Source organism: Schistocerca nitens, chromosome 3 (genome assembly GCF_023898315.1).
Source record: "Schistocerca nitens isolate TAMUIC-IGC-003100 chromosome 3, iqSchNite1.1, whole genome shotgun sequence".
NCBI lineage: Eukaryota > Metazoa > Arthropoda > Insecta > Orthoptera > Acrididae > Schistocerca > Schistocerca nitens.
In genome coordinates this window covers 594,399,694-594,420,502 of record NC_064616.1, presented here as the reverse complement: position 1 = coordinate 594,420,502, position 20,809 = coordinate 594,399,694, and the positions used below count along the sequence as shown (strand labels likewise).

The 20,809-nt window shown below is 39.4% G+C and overlaps 1 protein-coding gene across 1 annotated transcript in view; it reads right to left on the bottom strand.

Moving 5' to 3' along the window:
• The window catches only part of LOC126248511 (protein MON2 homolog), a 203,121-nt gene that overhangs the window by 55,336 nt on the left and 126,976 nt on the right, over window positions 1–20,809 (bottom strand). Inside the window, exons 22-24 of the mRNA XM_049949560.1 lie at window positions 17,318–17,480; window positions 17,090–17,236; window positions 2,353–2,481 (exon numbers count right to left, since the gene is read on the bottom strand). Of these exons, the coding sequence (XP_049805517.1) occupies window positions 2,353–2,481; window positions 17,090–17,236; window positions 17,318–17,480 (439 nt within the window). The remainder of the gene's footprint in view (window positions 1–2,352; window positions 2,482–17,089; window positions 17,237–17,317; window positions 17,481–20,809) is intronic.

The following is a 20,809-nucleotide window of genomic DNA, read 5'->3' as shown; positions in this document are numbered from 1 at the left end:
AGGCACTCATTTTGAAAATAACAATACATTTCTGATCAGAACTCCTGTAACAAATTTATCAAAAAAATCTGGTAAGTTTTCAAAGTGTTCCTGCTCTTACATCTTCTTCTGCTTCATTAGGATCCTTCTGGATCATGTGTGGCTTGTTTTGCATGTCTTATTTCTTCCCAATACCTTTTCATTCTCTCGCTTCTTCTACTTCTTTCTTCTCCTGTTAACACAACTCTGATTTTGGTGTCCGGCCACCTGTGACCGTCCACCAACCTTTTATACTTCTCCCTGTCCTGTACTACTGTCTGCAGTTTCCTTTCTTTTATTCCTACAGCCTTCCAGTCATTTCTGACTTCATTCACCCAGTTGTTTCCCGTATGACATGTTGCATTCCATATCTTCTTAGTCAACCTCTCCACGTCCATCCTCATTATGTGCCCAGCAAATCGTAACCACCTCTTCCATATCTCGCTTGATATGGGTTCAATATTTTCATACTGTTCCTGTCTTGTTCTGTGTATCCAGATATCCCCATGTTTTTTGGTGCCCCATGTGCCTCTCAAAATTTTCCACTCCTCCTCCTCCTCCTCCTCCTCCTCCTCCTCCTCCAACTGTATACGAGCTCTCTTGCCATGTGTGATCGTTTCTGGTGCATATAGAGCAGCATTTCTTACAGTTGCTGTGTAATGTCGCAATTTGGCATTCCATGAAAGATTTTTCTTGCCATATGTTGTTTTCACCAAAAACCAAAGCTTCTGTAAAAGTGGTGCCCTATCTATTGCACTATTGTTGCTCTGTATGCCACCAGTTAGCTTCTCGCCCAAATAACGAAAACTGTTGACCTTTTCAACTACTTGGCCATCTATCTTCCAGTCAGACTCAGTGTTCAATGTCTTGGTCTTCTTATATGCAGTTTTCAGTCTGACCGTTTCTGCTGTTTCTACTAGATTTTTTAGTGCTGTCTTTGCCTCTTCTTCTGTCTCATTTAAGAGTGCCATGTCATCTGCGAATGTCAGGCAGTCCACTGTTGCATTATGTTTGACCTTGTACCCTATTCGCACACCTTTGATCTTCATGTTACTATTTAGTTGTCTCCACTGTGTCTCACTACTTCGTCAGGACCAGGTTAAATAAAATTGGTGACAGTCCATCTCCTTGCCGGACTCCTGTTTTTATTTCGAAGCTGTCTGACAGCATACTGCGATGCATGATACTGGCAGTAGTGTCGCTAAACATTTCCTTTATTATTGCATGTGTTGTAGCATCCAGTCCTCTATCTTCTAACATATCAAGCAGAGTATTTCTGTGAACTGAATCGTAGGCCTTTTGGAAGTCCACAAATGTCACTATTGTCTTCTTTTACTTTCCTGTGTCTGTGTTCTATTATCTTTTTTATTCCAAATATCTGTTCTGTACAGTTCCTCCCTATTTTAAAGCCACACTGGTACTCTCATATTGTTGGCCCCAGTTGTTCTTCAATTCTGTTCAGCAAGATTCTCGACAAAACCTCGTACCCTATGTTTAAAAGAGAGGTGCCCCTGTAGTTATCTAGTGCTTTCTTGTTCCCCTTCTTGTGTAGTGGTATTATAATGGCTTCTTTCCAGTCTATGGGTATTTTCGTATTCCTCTACATATCCATCATTATATTGTACATACTGCTTTCTATTTCAGGACCACCTCACTTGATCTCTTCAGCGCACATACCATCATTGCCTGATGCCTTGTTGTTTTTGAGGTTTTTAACTGCCTCTGCTACTTCTGCCCTGGTGTGCGCATGGTTTAGATTATTCTGACTTTCATCCCTAGAGCATAAGTGTGTCCACTTTACTGTCAGTGGTGCTGCATTCAGCAAATCCCTAAAATACCTAGCCATTTCCTCGAAGACCTCTTTCTCGCTAATTTTTATTGTGCCATCTTCTTCTGCTCTTACATCAAAATACTATAAAAGCAATTACAGTTTGACTAGGTTTGGTGTGATTTTCCAGGCCAAAAATTAGAGGCACTATTCCAAAATTAGACTTGGAAATTGAAAGAATGTCTCTCCTGTCTTGAACATCACTTTCGGCAGCCCGACACAGATCATTATGGTACACTACATAATAGTTTAGATTTCATCCTGAATGTTTGTAAAACATTAACAGTCCAATAAAAATAGCACTCATCACTGACCTACGAAAGCTTACAAAGTACTTTAACTATAAACACTCAATACTGTCACTGGAAAAAGATTTTCATATGAATGAGTGACACACACACAAACACAAACACACACACACACACACACACCACACACACTCAAGTGAAATTAACACACAAACTAGGAGAAAAATCCAATATGTAACAGGAAATTGAGCTACTTACACAAATAATTTTGTGCAGGACACAGGCATTTATCACAGACATATCACTAGCAGTGATTCTGTACAACTCTATGGCCATAGTCAAAGCCTTTTCACCAAATGGAATGTAATTCACAGCCATCCACTCACCCTGAGAGACAAATAATAATAATAATAATAATAATAATAATAATAATAATAATACAGTTAAAACATAATACCTTTTATATGTTTAGCTAATTTTATAGAAGGAAAAAACTCAGAATAAAGGTTTTTGATAAATTTTCTGATTTTACATGTTAACTTGAGGACATCAAAGAATTTTAGGCATGTTTCATTACTCATTTATGTAATGAAACATGTCTAAGTATCAGAAGGTCAATAGTCTCATCTGAAATTGCATAATATGAATCATCATGGGATTAAGGCTTGAAAGTGTTTGCTGTAAACCAGTTGCAGGCTCGTTTAGCTACCATTCTAGCTGAGTCTAGTATCATTGTGTTTAGGCACTTGATTCATGTGAATGGGTTACCAGTAAATTTACAGTTTTTAAGCCATCAGTTAAAATTTATGAAGGTCACTCAGATAGGTTACAAATAATGAAAGAAGTAAAGGTAACCACTCACCATTCAGTCAATGCTTCAAGTGGCCAACAGGCACAAAAACAGATAGAAAACATTGCTAAACTTTAAGGTAATGCTCTTCCTTGAAGCTAAAAAACTAACAAAAGCACACATGTGGCTTCATTGTTCCAGCAAGCTATAGTTTTATGGCATCACATCTCAAATAGGGTGAGGGGTTCTGTTGGGAGGAGTGAATGAAGGAATCAGAAGATGGGAAAGTGGAGTTGGAGGGCAGGGAGTGTGGTGACTGGAATGGAGAGGCACTAAGAAAACACAACACTAATGTGATACAAGTGAGCAGACAAGGAAAGTTGCATTTTGAAGTCGGATGCATGGGGACACGGGTGTAAAAAAGGGGCTAGAGGAGATTTAAATCTGGTTTTCACAGGTTTGTATTACATACAAGTGCACGCCCCTACCAGTACATATGCCAACACCCTACTTGCAGACTGTCATGCTAACTTACACAATGTTATGGGCTTCATCTTCAATTACATAAATAAATTTATTGTGACATGGCAAATCGGTTTCAAATCGTATAATAGGAATCTCATTATAACATTCAGCAAATTCGTTATTATCACTAACTTGTAATAAAGTCTACACCATTGTTTAAAGTGATGAAATGGATTCTAAAAGTATTGTAACAGAGTGTGAACTTAGTGAGATTAATGTTGCAGCAGAACAATCAATATCTAATTGACATTTTTTATTTCAGTATAATAATAATAATAATAATAATAATAATAAAATGGTGAAATGGAAATTTATTTTGTGGTTTTAGAAATTTAAAGCTACCCTTCACCCATATTGAAATTCTATGTAAATACAACAATGTCCCTATTCCTGCTTTCGGTGAATAATGACTGTTCAGCTGTGCAAATTTGGTTACAAAATTAAGTACTGTACAGGTAAAGAAAATTTAATATTTACAGCACCTATGGCCTGTCTGCACATTGAATAACTCTAAAATTAGATAGCATAGTACTGCTTGCAGCAGAAACCTTGATTTCCAATGTACATTCAATATATTGTAGCTAACATCCAAATTTAGAAATAACACATTTTGGAATGCTATACTCTTATTTCTGTTGTCAGATATCACCATGTTACTTAATGTGAGCTGGTGCAGCATCTCACATACATGTATCGCACTTCTGTAGAGTCAGAAATGTGACTCAAAAGGATTTCAAAATTGATAACTCTTATTCAAAAATGATTTTTGAACTAAACACCATCCTCAGCAGATAGCTTCCTTAGTAGCTTATTGGATGTCCCCAAACAATAACTACAAGATACCCATTGCCATTCCCAAAATTTGTGAGTCTGTTTTTTCCTATATCAATGGCATCGTAAGTTCCTTGGTCAGAAGCTATACAACTCCCTTATGAATAACTTCACTTGCCGCCATCTTTAAAGTGGTGTAAGTAGTGTTTCCTATTCAGCATGTCAAAACACTAACTTGCAAGAGAGGGTGGGGTGATGGCGGTGGCGGCAGCAGCGCGGGTGGTGGTGGTGGTGGTGGTGGTGGTGGTGGTGGTGGTGGTGGTGGGATGCATGTGTAAGTAGTTCATGCCAATGGAAACTGGGTATATGGCCAAGGCATCAGGGGACGTGTTGTACACAAAATTCCCATCTACATCTCAGTGAGCTGGGGGCAGGGGAGGGGAGTGGAAACTGAGGATAGATCCACAAGGGATGGATTGTGAAGCAACCACAGAAGTCAAGCAAGCTATGCTCAACAGTATTCTCTGCCATTGTGCTATCAACTTTGCTCTTGGTCACAGCTTGACAGCAGTCTTTATTAATGTGGACCATTGGTTGGTAGTGAATCCCTCATAAAAGTCTGTGGAGAAGTTATATTATAGTTGGAACACGCCATGTCTACCTTCGCTGCCTCTGACAGGGTAGGGCATACATGTTCCTGGACTGGAATAGGTCATGTTAGGTGAGTGAATAGTGCAGGTCTTGCAGCCAAGTCTTCCACAAAGATAAGCTATGTGATCAGAAGTATCCGGACACCCCAAAAAACATACATTTTTCGTATTAGGTGCATTGTGCTGCCACCTACTGCAGGCACTCCATATCAGTGAACTCAGTAGTCATCAGACATCATGAGAGAGCAGAATACTAGATTTCCACACTCCCAAAGATCCATAGGTCCACTGTTTACGATGAGAAAGTGAAGTGGAAACGTGAAGGGACACATACAGCACAAAAGTGTACATGCCGACCTCATCTATTCACTGACAGAGACTGCTGACAGTTGAAGAGGGTTGTAATGTGTAATAAGCAGACATCTATCCAGACCATCACACAGGAATTCCAAACTGCATCAGGATCCACTGCACGTACTATGACAGTTAGGCGGGAGGTGAGAAAACTTGGATTTCATGGTTGAGCGGCTGCTCATAAGCCACACATCATGCCAGTAAATGCCAAACGACACCTCGCTTGGTGTAGAGAGTGTAAACATTGGATGACTGAACAGTGAAAAAACATTGTGTACCATGATTTGTCACTCCACTCAATGTGGCGATCTGATGGTAGGGTGTGGGTATGGCGAATGCCCGGTGAACGTCATCTGCCAGCATGAGTAGTGCTAACAGTAAAATTCGGAGGCAGCAATGTTATGGTGCGGTCATGTTTGTCATGCAGGCGACTTACACACCTTGTTGTTTCGTGTGGCACTATCACAGAACAGGCCTGCATTGATGTTTTAAGCACCTTCTTGCTTCCCACTGTTGAAGAGAAATTTGGGGATGGCGACTGCATCTTTCAACACGATTGAGCACCTGTGGCAGAGTGGATACATGACAGTAACATCCCTGTAATGGACTGGCCTGCACAGAGTCCAGACCTGAATCCTATCGAACACCTTTGGGATCTTTTGGAACGCCAACTTGATGCCAGGCCTCACCGACCAACATCAACACCTCTCCTCAGTGCAGCACTCCGTGAAGAATGGACTGCCATTCTCAAAGAAACCTTCCAGGACCAGACTGAATGTATGCCTGCAAGAATGGAAGCTGTCATCAAGGGTAAGGGTGGGCCAACACCATATTGAACTCCAACATTACTGATGGAGGGCACCATAAACTTGTAAGTTATTTTCAGTCAGGTGTCCGGATACTTTTGATCACATAGTGTATGACCCTTCTGGTGATGGGCTGAGAATAGGTGTGAAATAAAGGACTATCTGAGCTTAATGGGGATTTCAGGTTTGTTTATGTGTCTGTCAATCGCACAATGTCTAAACTATATAGAGTGTTATTACTGTTATTCCTTTCATTATTTGTATTCTACCTAGGACTTTTCCAGTACTTTATGTATGTAGGTTGACAACATTAGTGGCTCCAACATTGAACCTCATGGTAGTCCCTATTTTATGGTGTGTGTCCGTGTGTGTGTGTGTGTGTGTGTGTGTGTGTGTGTGTGTGTGTGAGCGCGCGCGCGCGCGCGCTTGCGCTTGCGCTCAGTATCCAATCCCAAATTTTCTGATGCACAGTAATGACAGTCTGATGATATCATTATCCACAATAGATGTAGACACTTTTGATTTTTCTCTGTCATCAGCTTTGTCATTCACTCATTGACTACAGTTGTGTCACAAAGTGTTTCACATATTTATTGTACGAGATGACTAAATGTGTTTTGTAAAAATCCTGCACCAGGATGATTCTCAAAGGAAAACAATTTGTAAAAGTCAGTAGAAGTTTGAAGATTATGTCATGGTGGAACACAAATAAAAAGAGTGGTATAAAACCAGTTCCAAAATGGCCACACCCCAACAGAGTAGCCAGCAATATGGAAGGTCAAAAAATGACTCACAATGCAGCTGTTGTTGAGAAGGTGCAAAATCTGATAATGGCAATGGGAGACATTCTTTCCTTGCAGCTTCTGGTTACTTCCAAAACTTATAACATTCTTGAAGGTTCTAATTTTGAAAGTAGAGACGAGATAATGCAGGAGGTAAGAATGAAGCTATAGACCGTTCCCAAAGAAATCTTCCAGAGAAGTTTCCTGGTGAGGAAGGATCAGTGGCCTAAATATATAGTGGCACAAGTGGATTGTCGTCTAAATCCCACCAAGTATACAATATATTTTTCACACTCAAAGACCGGGTATGATTCAGACAGACCATGTGTGCTCTCCAATAAAATTATTCAAATTGACACACTGTTTCCTGTTATGAATGCAAAACTCCATCTGCACATGAATGCCAGTAAAGGTACAACATTTTTGTTTTCCAAGTAGAATATTATTGTACAGGTAATTAAAAGTTTTGACAGGAGCGTAGACAATACAACCAGGATAAGTTTCCATGTTTTGTTGTTACTGAACAACACTTGTGCTGTACCACATATGGGTTTCTACATAAATCAACCTTCATAGAAGTCAAACTGAGAAGCAGTTAATATGTTCCACTAGGAAAAAGAAGCTCAGTATTATGCAAACAGACCAATTCTCTAATACTTTTTGAAACAATTAGAAGTAGTTTAAGGAGGCCGTAATTTGAGTTGTTTTGCTTATCTACATTTTTATAGACTGATATTACTACTACAAATGCTTTAAGTCAATGACCAATTCCAAAGTCATCTCAAATATAAACCCGTCAACTCCACAAAAAATTTTGATATTTTATTAGAAAGATTTGATTTCAAATGACAATAATAGCAAAAAATTTCCCAACTTTTAGTGATCTATGGATTTTTGTAATCTCTGTACTAGTCAAATGTTTGGAAATATTGTTTGTTCACAGCATGTATGGGGTCCACAACATCATAGTCTATAGTCTATATTCTATTTATGACACAACCAACAGAATGCACTTGCCGACATGATGACAGCTCACTACACACTCTCTCAATTTCCTAAAGGCATCGTATTTTTAGATCTATCAGAGACCTGCGACTTTGTTGAAAACATATGGAGATAGTCTTAGAGATTTAAGTATCACTTTGGAAAAATAAAGTTAATTCCCTCCCCCCCCCCCCCCCCCCCCCAATAGGTCGTGTCTGCAGTCTTTAAACACAATGAAATTCCCATGCCACAATACTGTAGCACACCACAACAGGAGCGAAAACAAATGGTGCAGTTCATCTCCACTTTGTCAATGGGCTGTGTCATATTCTTTTCATTTCTCTGGCAGTGTGCTACAGTACCGGGTAGTAAGGATGTCAATTTATACTAGGACTATAGATGTGTACCTGCAAAACAAAAAATTAATTACATTTTTTCTGGGTGATAACTGCATATTTTATAACTATCCTTTATAGGAAAGTATAGTGGCAAATGAATGGTTCTGATCATATTTGGAAAACATGGTAAAGGGGGAAAAGAAAGCATAGGCAACAGAGTAATTTTTTGTATTAACTATTTCTGATATACAATATACAGTATCATAAGCATTTCCTTGAGATAGTTTCTTGGGACCACTATAGTTCGATACACATCAGTGACTTTCCAGACAATGTTACACACAGCCAAAACTATTCTTTACTGATGATAACAACACTGTACACATAAAAAGAAAAAGAACAGCAGACTGCCTACCAGCAAAAGTAAATGAATCCTTGAAGGATGTTCATTGCTGGCCAATATGTAGTAAACTACAGCAATAATGAAAATGAAGAAAACAAGAAGCATAAATTTCGAATCAAACGGGGAAAAAAAAAATTATTCTGTCAAATTAAGCACAATTCTAGGACCATAGATTTTGGAACAAATAAAATTTTGAGGGATGAATCTTGGCTGTCAATGGAAGTGAAATGAGTGAATAAAGATATTAGCATGGAGAATGTCATCAGCCTGTTATTCCCTTATAGTCCTGTCATCTGAGAATAACAGCAAGTGCCTCACAGTTAAAACACTATTCCCATGTACATTTCATACTTAGCAATGATGGTTCACTTTGCAAAGACAGTCGGCTAACATTTCTGAATTAAGTACTTTGAAATGTGTGAACACTTAAAAGGACATACGACCAGAAATTGAAACAAACCCTTTTCCTTTTATAGATAAAACCCATTCAATATAACACCATCTGTGAAAGAGGAAAGAAGTCCAAGCCCAGTGCAAAGCTTTTATCTGTCATAAAAGGTCAACAAAATGTCCTTGATGAACATAAAATATTTTATTTGAAAACACAGGTTACTTTGAGTAAGGGTCAGCTGAATACTGTATCATGGAAACACTGGATATTGTTGAGCAGAAAGATATCGGAAGTTCCATGTGGCTTTTCGCAGATGATGCTGTAGTATACAGAGAAGTTGCAGCATTAGAAAATTGTAGCGAAATGCAGGAAGATCTGCAGCGAGTAGGCACTTGGTGCAGGGAGTGGCAACTGACCCTTAACATAGACAAATGTAATGTACTGTGAATACATAGAAAGAAGGATCCTTTATTGTATGATTATATGATAGTGGAACAAACACTGGTAGCAGTTACTTCTGTAAAATATCTGGGAGTATGCGTGCGGAACGATTTGAAGTGGAATGATCATATAAAATTAATTGTTGGCAAGGCGGGTACCAGGTTGACATTCATTGGGAGAATCCTTAGAAAATGTAGCCCATCAACAAAGGAGGTGGCTTACAAAACACTCGTTCGACCTATACTTGAGTATTGCTCACCAGTGTGGGATCCGTACCAGATAGGGTTGACGGAGGAGATAGAGAAGATCCAAAGAAGAGTGGCGCGTTTCGTCACAGGGTTATTTGGTAACCATGATAGCGTTACGGAGATGTTTAACAAACTCATGTGGCAGACTCTGCAAGAGAGGCGCTCTGCATCGCGGTGTAGCTTGCTCGCCAGGTTTCGAGAGGGTGCGTTTCTGGATGAGGTATCTAATATATTGCTTCCCCCTAATTATACCTCCCGAGGAGATCACGAAGGTAAAATTAGAGAGATTCGAGCGCACATGGAAGCTTTCAGACAGTCGTTCTTCCCGCGAACCATACGCGACTGGAACAGAAAAGGGAGGTAATGACAGTGGCACATAAAGTGCCCTCCGCCACACACCGTTTGGTGGCTTGTGGAGTATAAATGTAGATGCAAATGTAGAATACCTATGAAAACATATGGTTACACAAAAATATATGCTCATTGGACAGAAAATAAGGTTACTGCTCATCACACACATCCTTCTAGCTATAAATGCAGGCACCAACTTAAAACTTGGCACAATGACCAAAACATGACTTGAAAAAATTATTTATCACCCCTGCAACAAGTGGTTGGGAGTGGTAGTGGCATAGAGCAGTACGCCATTCCCATTCCCGTGCCATGGGGATCATATCATCACGGAAAACCAAACAGTAAGACCTGCCAACTTCACCCACCCAGCTTATCCTACTTCAGTCCTGTATCACAGGCTCATCCTATCCCATCATGGGCAGGCTCACCTGTGAAAGCAGCCATGTCAGTTTCCAACTCTGCTGCAATTTCTGCACAGCATTTTATGTGGACATTATCACAAACCATTTGCCCAACAGAATGGATGGCCATCAAAATACTGTGGCCAAGAATAGAGTTGACCATCCAGTGGCACAACATACTGCTTAGCACATGTTCAAGTTCCATGATTGCTTTACAACCTGTGTCATCTGGATCCTTCCCTCCAGTACCAGAGCTTTTCTGAACTACACTGATGGGAGTTATCTTTGCAATACATTCGTTGCTCTTTTAACCCTACAGGTCTCACCACTGCCAACCTATTAGCCCACCGACTTTTCAATGCCTCCCAATCCACACCTCCACAGTATCTTCCTCGTATGCTGCACCTCAATGGCTCCAGTACCCACGAGTCACATACCTAGCCCATGCACCAGCAACCCCCCCCCCCCCCCACACACACACCCCTGAACTCCTATCCTGCACACCTGCTGCCTCCTGCCAAGCCACTACCTACCTGCTACCCACCCTCAACCCCACCATCTACTTTCAACCTTTTTTCCGCCCTCTAACCACCCCCACCAACACAATCCCCACCCCAATCCACTTCCCGAACTGCAGTGTCGGTGGTACAATGTAGATGCACAGGGATGTGTGTGTGTGTGTGTGTGTGTGTGTGTGTGTGTGTGTGTGTGTGTGTGTGAGGGGGGGGGGGGGGAGTGCTTGTTCTAGTTTGCATCAAAGGATTTCTTCTGAAAGCTAGCAAAATTTTTGTATGCCTGTTGATGACTCAATGCTTCTGCTATTCTGTGGGTGGTCTCCTATCCTCCTAAATTATTTACAATCTGTCAGAATTTTCCTTACTATATTTACTTGAGAATATCTAGTAGCTAGATAATACCTTATACTACAGAAAAATAAGACACGTAATGAAAAGAGATTATGAGCTAAAAAGGTGCTATTTCAACAGATACATTGAACACAGCAAAATTGATAAAACTAAAAGACCGAGCAAGTAGCTTAAGAAGGGCACTGAAAAGTACATTCATGTAAGTTACTGAAGCTCACAGATAATGATGAGAAATTTGGTGAGTAGAAGCTAACAGATCACAGTATAAATGAAGAAATCCACAGCACATTGTAGGGCAGGGAAATCAGACGAAACCAGAAGACCACAATAATTGTGATTAGGGGGATGAACAGAGGAATCTGGTACTATGTACAGCATAACATACAGAATGAACAGACAAAAATGTCTCTAGAGACGTAAAATGTAAGTAAGGTGCTGGATACAAAAAATTAATAAGGAACATATTGCAAGGACAGGAACATGGAAAACAAAGTATGCAGCTAATCAAGCACAAACAGACAACTAGGAATGCACCATAGTTAAAGGAAATGACGTTTCTTACACAATGATAAAGGAAAGTTAATGAAGTACTGTCTAGACAGTGAAGAACCTAGTGAAGGAGCAAATAACACAGAATAATGGGAAAGAGATTCTCCAGAAATAACAGCATAAGTAAAGAAACGTTATTTACATCTATGTTGAAGAACATTTATCAGATACATGTGTTCTTTTGTGTATCCAGTATGAGATAAAAGCTCATTACTATTTAGAAAAATGATGGTTTTCAATGTTTAATATGAAATTTTGAAATTTCCATTTTTTTTTTTTTTTTTGTTTCAAGAAAGCTGCATAAAACAGGAAGTAATCTGAGCTCAAATAATCATATGGCACAATATGTGTCAGTAATTATGCCAAGTTGTGGCAAATGAAAACTTGGGCTAGACCAAGATTGGAATTTAGAGCTTCTGTTTGTAACAAGCAGTTGTCGTAATCAACATCTACATCTACATGGATACTCTGCAAATCACATTTAAGTTCCTGGCAGAGGGTTCATCGAACTAGGGTATTCAAGCAAGCCTTCAACACCAGCCCATATATTCAATGCCTTTCACATTATTCTCATAATTTTCTGAACACATAACCAGAAGTTCTCTTTCAGGAATAGCACCACTAGAGGAATGGATATGACCCTACCATAAAGATATACATCAACCAAATTAAGTTAACTGAAACGAAATGGGTGTAATGTGGTGCGATGGAATTAATGAAAATGAAATGACATGGATAATATTCATGCTATCCTGTTCAAAAAATCGGTGCCAGCAGATGTTATGACAAATGAAAACTACATTAAATTACATTAGTCGTATTCCATGGAATTTGCAGAAAGTGATCTCTGGAGTACAAAGAAGTCAAAGATATACATTCAGTTTAGGAGTAATGCAGCAAAATGGTTTAACATTACTAAACACTATTGTACAGTATTTTAGTGCTACTTCTAATTACAATAACTTTTCTTACGTCTTGACCACACTTTGATTATTTCCAAAAATACCTTGCACATCTCGACATTCCATCATTTTCAAAGGCAGTGTTGTGTCAGTCATACAAAATTGTTCATTAGATACACTGTATCACGTTAACAGTCTCAGTCACAGGACAAGTGCAAATGTTCATCGACAACTTGATGTGATAAACGTACCTAATGAACAATTTTATATGAATGACATAACACTGCTTTTAAAAATGACAGAATGTCGAAATATATAAGGTGATTTTGGAAATAAAAATGTAGTCAAGACATAAGAGAAGTTATTAAAGTGCATCCAAATGGCTGCTTTGTTTCATACAAATAGCAGCTTCTAATTGTAACATAAGCAAGAACATTATGTTGTATGAAAGTAATATCCCCCTACAATGTTTAATTAGGTTACCTTTGCAAACTGTGAGTTCATGTATCCACGTCCTTAATTGTTTCAGTCAGTGTATCAGCAATAAAAATTGCAAGACAATTTACGTATCGGGAGAAAATAATTCCTACTTCCAAGTCCCATTCGAAAGTGACTTGGGGTCAAGGATACGCAAGGGAAATAAGATAGATTAAGACACAAAGTTTCTGAAGCGGGTAAAACATCCTCACCCCACTTAAACTTTAAAATATCCTAATACATCTTTACACCACTTCTGACTCTGACCTCTTGGCACATGTGTCATACCTATGTGAAAGACAGAGGTGCAAGACTTGTTTCATGCACACACCCAAGACATCTTACGAAGGTCATTCAATGAGTAATGCCCCACTTTTTTTTCTCAGAGCATATTTATTGTTAAGAGCCAGAATTTGGTGACTATATACACCAACACATCTTGTCCATGTCCTATTTTTATATGTAGTCTCCATCACATTCTATGGCCTTACACCAACATTATGGGAGAGCATGTATTCCCTGCTGGTAAAAGCTCTTGTCCTGTAGGTGTAGCCATGTTTTCACTGCTTGACTGACACTCTTGTCGTCTTCAAGGTGTGTTCCCTATACAGAATCTTTAAGCGGCCCAAAGAGATGGAAGTCTGAGGGTGCCAGATCTGGACTGTACGGGTGGATGAGGCAATGATGACCAACCCCAAAACTTTTGTGTAGGCATGCATTATCGTGTTGGAGCGAGATTTCTGCTGGATTCTTGTCCAATAGAACACGTTGGAAACAGTTCTTGAGTTTATTCAGTCTTCACATATGCCTCTGAATTGATGGTTGACCCTCTTGGCATCACACCCACGAGAATTTTTTGTTTGTTTGTTTGGGTTTAAGGGCGCTCAACTGCTGAGGTCATTAGCGCCCAGTCACTGTTGTGAGAGCACATGGAATCTGGTAAAACTCAAGGGGATGGGGGGACACCAGAAGGACCTGACAAATATAAAATAAGTAAAAAGGTTAAATGTCTTTGGACAAGCCAGTTAAAGTTATAAAACGCAGAATACGAGCAGCTGCTCGAGCGTCATCAGCTAAAACATCCGGTAAAGTAGATGGCAGGGACAGGACAACACGAAATTGACACCCACGAGAATGACACTATCACAATCCCAGAAGACTGTTGCCATGACTTTTCCAGCAGAGGAGGTTGTCTTGAATTTCTTCTTTTGTTGTGAATGAGGATGATGCCACTCCATGGACTGCCTTTTTGTTTCTAGCGCAAAGTGGCGCACCCAGCATTTGTCCCCCGTCATGATCCACGACAGAAAGGCCTCTCCGTGGTCTCAAAATGCCCCAACAATTCAGATGAAGTGGTCTTTCTTTGAATTTTGTGGTCCGCTGTGAGCATTCGTGGAACCCATCGAGAGTACTTCTTTGAATATCCAAGAGTCTTGATCATTGCAGATGCACTTCCAATGCTGATCGACAACTGTATAGCCAACTATCCAGTTGTGACGCGCTGGTTGGCACGAATAACTGCATTCGCATTATTTAGCATGTCTGGAGCAGTGGCTATGACAGGATATCCCAAGCGTAGCTGATCAGGGAGCTCTGTTTCTGCATTTCCTGAGGCTGTAACCTGCTTTACCCATTGCCCAACTGCACTCCTATCACATGCAGCACTGCCATACACTGCACACAAACATTTATGGATGTTCACCACGGTTTCTTTTTCTGTACATAAGAATTCAATAACAGCATGCTGCTTGTAACGTGAGTCGTACATAGATGCCATTTTGACGTTGTACTACGGCTGTGCATCTGCCAGAACGGTTCAAAACTTCACCAGTGCACAGAACAATGTGAAGCACCAACTAACATGTTTGTATATTAATGGCTTTTTTTAAAAAAAAAATGTGGGGCGTTGCTTATTGAATGACCCTCTTATTTTCACACTGTCACTGGTGAAATCAATCCTATTAAAAAATGCCGCTGCCTATGAAAGCAACATAGTTTACCAGCTCCACTGCAATTATTTCATGGATGTTTTATGTGATAATAACTACTATCTTTTCGTTAGTTTCTGTGAATGGCCACTGCCAAACTGGAACCAAGAGCAAGTTTGACCACCCAGTAGCAGAATATGTACTGCTAAGCACAGCGTGCTTGACCTAAAAAGCTGCTTCACAACTAGTGCCATCTGAAACTTATCCCACAATACATGTTTCTCTGAAATTTGTAGGTAAGAAGTGCCCCTCCAACACATCATTTGCTTATGCAATGCCCTCAGTCTTAGACAGTTGCTGTTCTACACCCACCTTTGCTAACCCCATCCCCACAACCATCACCTTCAACACACAGTTTCTAGTACTATCTGTTTAGTTGAGTTTATAGATCTATGAACACTTAACCACATTATTCTCCCAGTGGCTCCCCTCTCCCTCATACAAGTCAGACCACAACATTGGGGTAATGTAGCTGAAGGTGTAGGTGTAGGTGTGTGTTGCACGTCCTGGGAATTGAAGTTCGCAAGCAGAGCTACTTAGTTCCATTTCTTGTTTATGTGCTAATTCAAAGTTTGAATTGTCCAACATATGGCAAATGTGTGTTTTTGCTTATTCATTAGCATGATTCCTCAGAGAACTGTTTACTCTGTTTACCCAACTGCAAGATATGGTTTTTTCTGAATTTATGATTCGAAAAAATACAGCATTGTCTTACATTTGTTGATAAAGCTCTGGATGCTAAAGTCAATGTTTTTATGTTGTGTAACAGCTTACATAGGGGTTGTGTCTTACATTCACAGATGAAGTTTTACTAGTTGAGGTCACACACAGATGTAGTTTGATGGTGTCAGGAAGGTTGGTGGGCGGTACAGTAGCACCAGCATAGCCAAAAGTGGACAGATAAGTGGCAAGTGGGCAGCAACCATGGGAATACATCTCACATACCTTGCTTTTTATAAACATCTACCATATTTAAACTGTAGTTCATGTGAATCTAAATTTAGTCTAAACCGACTTTACAAATGGACAAATGTCCAGTAATAATGCACATTTCTATAAGAGATACAGCAATTCTAACATAAATATTTTCACACAGGACACCTGAAACATGGCATAATGCACGAAATGTGAGGTTCAATAATGATGCTGAAGCAGGTACTGCTTGATAACAGTGTTGATTCATGCTGACAATAAAAAACTAATATGAAGTTAATAATTATTCATAATGCAGGGACCACAAACAACTTGTAGTAGGAAGAAAATGAGAGCACAGAAACAAGTGTTGGCAAGTGGCATCAGATGAATTATAGTTCACCAGTTCTATGTGCTGAACTTTCAGGGGACCAAATTTCATGAATTGGAGTGGCAACGTTATATATGCGAGAGAAACACAATTAAGATTTCCCAATTACCTGAGAAATTATCCAAATGAAGCTGCTGGAGATATGAGGAATTTTCCAATTCCATGTGTGGCAGAATTCAAAGCAAGTACAAACTGGTACATAATGATGACAAAGAGGGTGGGGCTTATGTTAAGATGCAGAACGATATTAGCTCAATGACTTCCCACAGGTTTTAATGAAAAATGAATTGCCTTTCAGTATCACATACTCTATCAAAGAAAAAACCATGGCTATTTACAACAGATAGTGTTTACTGTTTAGGCAAATTTTAAGAGACTTCACATTAATAACAGAGTTTGTAAATTTGACTAGTCAGAATACTTTAAAAATAAAAATTCCTTGAGAATCCACTTAAAGAGGGGGGGGGGGGGGGGGGTCATCCTATGCTCACAGTCATCTTACTGTCAGGTAAATAGTGTAAGTAGACAGCTGAAAAGCAATTTCATTTTGTCTGAAAGTCTGCAGCTACCAGCAAAAAATTAAAGTATATGAAGCAGCATAAGATTTTTATAACATACATCAGTTACACAGTTGTGAACACCATTATTTCTTTATCCAATGTGAATACTAACCATTGCAGCCCCTTTTACTTGCGTTCCATTCTTTGTGTCTGCCTTCCCAAAAACGGGAGGTTGGCAAGCATATTTGCTAAAAGCTAGAAGCTGGTCAAATATTGGTGCAATCATTTTCTTCATATTTTTTTGGCCAGTCAATGCTTCCTGGAAAAGCACAGCATGAATCGGTAATAAGTTCTTATACTGGAAATAGTATTTCACGTGCTGTGTGTATTTTGTACAAACCTTTTTCAGCAGCTCAATACAGTGAAGAACACCTTCTTGAAGTTGTGTGAGCCCAGCATCACTAACAGTAGGGAGAACAAATGGAGATATGTCACCCAAAACAGGAATAGCCACTGCATTCTGCAGAATCTCGCAAAGTTTCAGAAGATCTGTTGTTGAAAACCTAGATATGAAAAAAAAAGATCATCATCAAAAGTTGAAAGCATAAAACAATAACTATATTTCAGCTTCAATTAATATGAAACATTAAGCCCACAGTTATATGAGCTTCAGTTTTCACATTACCTTCTAACTTTTTCACTCAATTGTTTAAATGTTGGCATTACATTCTGACTCAAACTCCGACTTACTAACTATTTATTAGTGGCTTGTAACTGGCATTTGTAACACACTACCGCCAAAATGAAGAACCAAACAATCTATAGGGTGATCAAAAGTTCAACTCCTAAACTGACAGACATGATTGAGACAGAAACATATAAAAGCAACCAGGTGTCAGAAATGCATACTGCGAGAATACAGAGTATCCAGGGGGTTGCTGGGTGTGATCAAGAACAGAACAATGCAATGTTTAACATGGTTCAGCCTTTATAATCCTGATCAGCATTACAAAAAATATTCAAAATGAGCACCATTAACTTCAGCACAGTCAGTATTGATGTTACAAGGTATTCCATGTTCAATGGAAAATGTGTGATGTGTTCTGTATGTGTGGGGCTGCTGCAAGAACTTTCAGATCTAATTCCTCCTCCAAGTCTGCAGGAGTAGAATACACTTTGGTTTTCATGTAGCTACAGAAAAAGAAGAAAGAGCTCTTGCAGGCCAATCTACAAGTCCTACCTGGCTGATCCACTGACTTCTGAAATTACAGGTTAATGTAGCATGTGCTGGTTCTCCGAAGCGTGCTGTGGCACCATCGTGCTGGAACCACAGCCTCCCTTTCATACACAAGGAACCTTCCTTCAATAATTTTGGCAGATGTTCTTGCAAGAAGTGTCTGTACACTGGCCATCTGATTTGAAGAGGCAATAAGTAGGGCCCAAACAAGCAGTCACCCATGATACCGATCCACATTTTTACTGAAAACAGCCACTGATGACCCCACAACTGTTGTATGTGGGTTTTCATCCACCCATACATGCAAGTTGTTATAACTGTACATGCCTTCCCAAGTACTTTGAACCTCATCATAAACAAATCAGCTTCAGGAAACGTAGGGTCTTTATTAGCCTGTAGCAGACACCAGCATACAAACTCAAGCCAACGTGGATAATCATCCAGTCCCAGTGCCTGTACTGAAAAAGGATGAGAGGGATGAAGCAGCTATTCACACAACACATTCAGCAATAAACTACAGTGATTTACAAACTTGGCAACGGTGTCTCATGTACTTGCCTCAGGCCTGTTATAAAAGTGTAACAGCATGTCTTCCTTAAAGGTAAGCATACGCATCACCCATGGTCTGCTTGCATTGAGCCTGCGTGCTGTCAATATTCTGTTGATCACGGGTTGCAGTAAACACATCATAATGCAGACATATCTGTACAAAGTGATGTTCATGGTACATTCAAATGGTTCAAATGGCTCTGAGCTCTATGGGACTTAACATCTGTGGTCATCAGTCCCCTAGAACTTAGAACTACTTAAACCTAACTAACCTAAGGACATCACACACATCCATGCCCGAGGCAGGATTCGAACCTGCGACCGTAGCAGTCGCGCGGATTCGGACTGAGCGCCTAGACCCGGTAGACCAACTCGGCTGGCCATGGTACATTTACTGAGCTCTTTCAACCACTATTTTCCGCTGCACCATAAACAAAGTGGACGTTTCACAGTTCTCTTAATGTGTGTGGCTCCATGTCTCCATATTACATACTGTGACCATAAAGCACGGCGCTACAGGCTGTACAATGGCACAATGATGGTGTCAAAACATCACAACATTATGTTCTTCAAAATAACTTTTGTGTACAATACCTGTCAGTACGGAAATTGAATTTTTTAACACCCTATAGAATCTACACACCCCATCTAGCTATTATACAGAAACCTACTCAAACAACGAAGTGCTTGTCAGTCCATTTCTCCTACAGAAGAGAGTTTGTTCAGGCCATGCTCCAATTCATTACCATTAAGGTCCAGTGTCACAATCTGGCAAAAGAGTAGATGATGTTTTCATTTCTACAACAAATTATATACTTGCTGGGCTGCTTTCTCATTTATGCATGTGACATGCATTGTGTACATGTCAAAGTGGGTTGTAAGTAAGGATATGACATTTGTAAATGAAGTACAATGAGTAAGATATTTGAAGTGCATCTTCTGCATGGAGGAATATTTTAGTATGCTGAAAAAAGTCTACAGGTCTTTAAGAAAAGGGCACCTCCCATACAATGGATACAGCCAATTTTATGAAAAAAATCTCAGAATGACACATGGAAAACTGTACAGGTTTAGATTTCAGCTATTAAAGTAGCTATCTCTGAATGTACAGGAGTTCTGGGGGAGTTTATGTATCCACTATAAGCACTTCATGAATGCGAGTAAAAAATGTACATAATCCACATACATGATATACAAAACTCATAAAAAAACCAGTTTTTTCTACCCGTACATTCTACTGGTTTCATACTGGTTAAATTTTTATAAGTTTAATGCCAGAACAAATTTTCAACAAAATAATGTGTAGGGGAAAACTACTTGTGCAGATAAATACACAGCATATTACACTGTCCTGAGGTTGTATGTGTATTCTGTGAGGTATGAAGTAGGAGTCATCTGAAGGCTAGAAACATCTATTTTTGTGCCTGTCAATGACTCACTGCCTCAACTATATGGGGAGTTGTTAGCTTTATCCCATCCATTATTTATACTCTGCCATGGACTTTCCATTACTACATTTGTAATATAAAATTACACAGTTATGAGAGTTTAAAAATTCAGACAGAGAAAAGTTTTATTGACATGTTTCTGAAGTAGTAGGGGTGGTAGGACTAAAGATAACATGCAATGTGGAACTTCTGGTTTGTTGCCACCTTGGAAAACTGCATACCAAATCAGGATGAATCCATAATCACTATTACAATGTGGCAACAGTACAGATTACTCATGTTTGGCTAGTGAACAACATGTTAGGAGATTCTGTATAACACTACAATTTTTCACAACACTCCCAGACTTCCATGGCACAATGATATTTTCACTGTGAATAGTCCACTCAATAGAACCTGATTTAACTGCAATTCACCATGAAAGAAAAGAAAAACAGAGGGAAAAATAAGTTTTTCAAGGCAGTTCTGCCATCAGAAAACCTTCCCCTTTTTTATTTAAGTGTTACTTGGCAGCTTCACAAATAATACAAAAATATTGAGATCTACTAAATACATTCGTATGTAGTGAAAATTATTTCAGATAATTTCCCCTTAGAAACTGACTCAATTGCAACAACAAATGATGTTTTCTACAACCAGTTTAGGGAATGGGACAAAC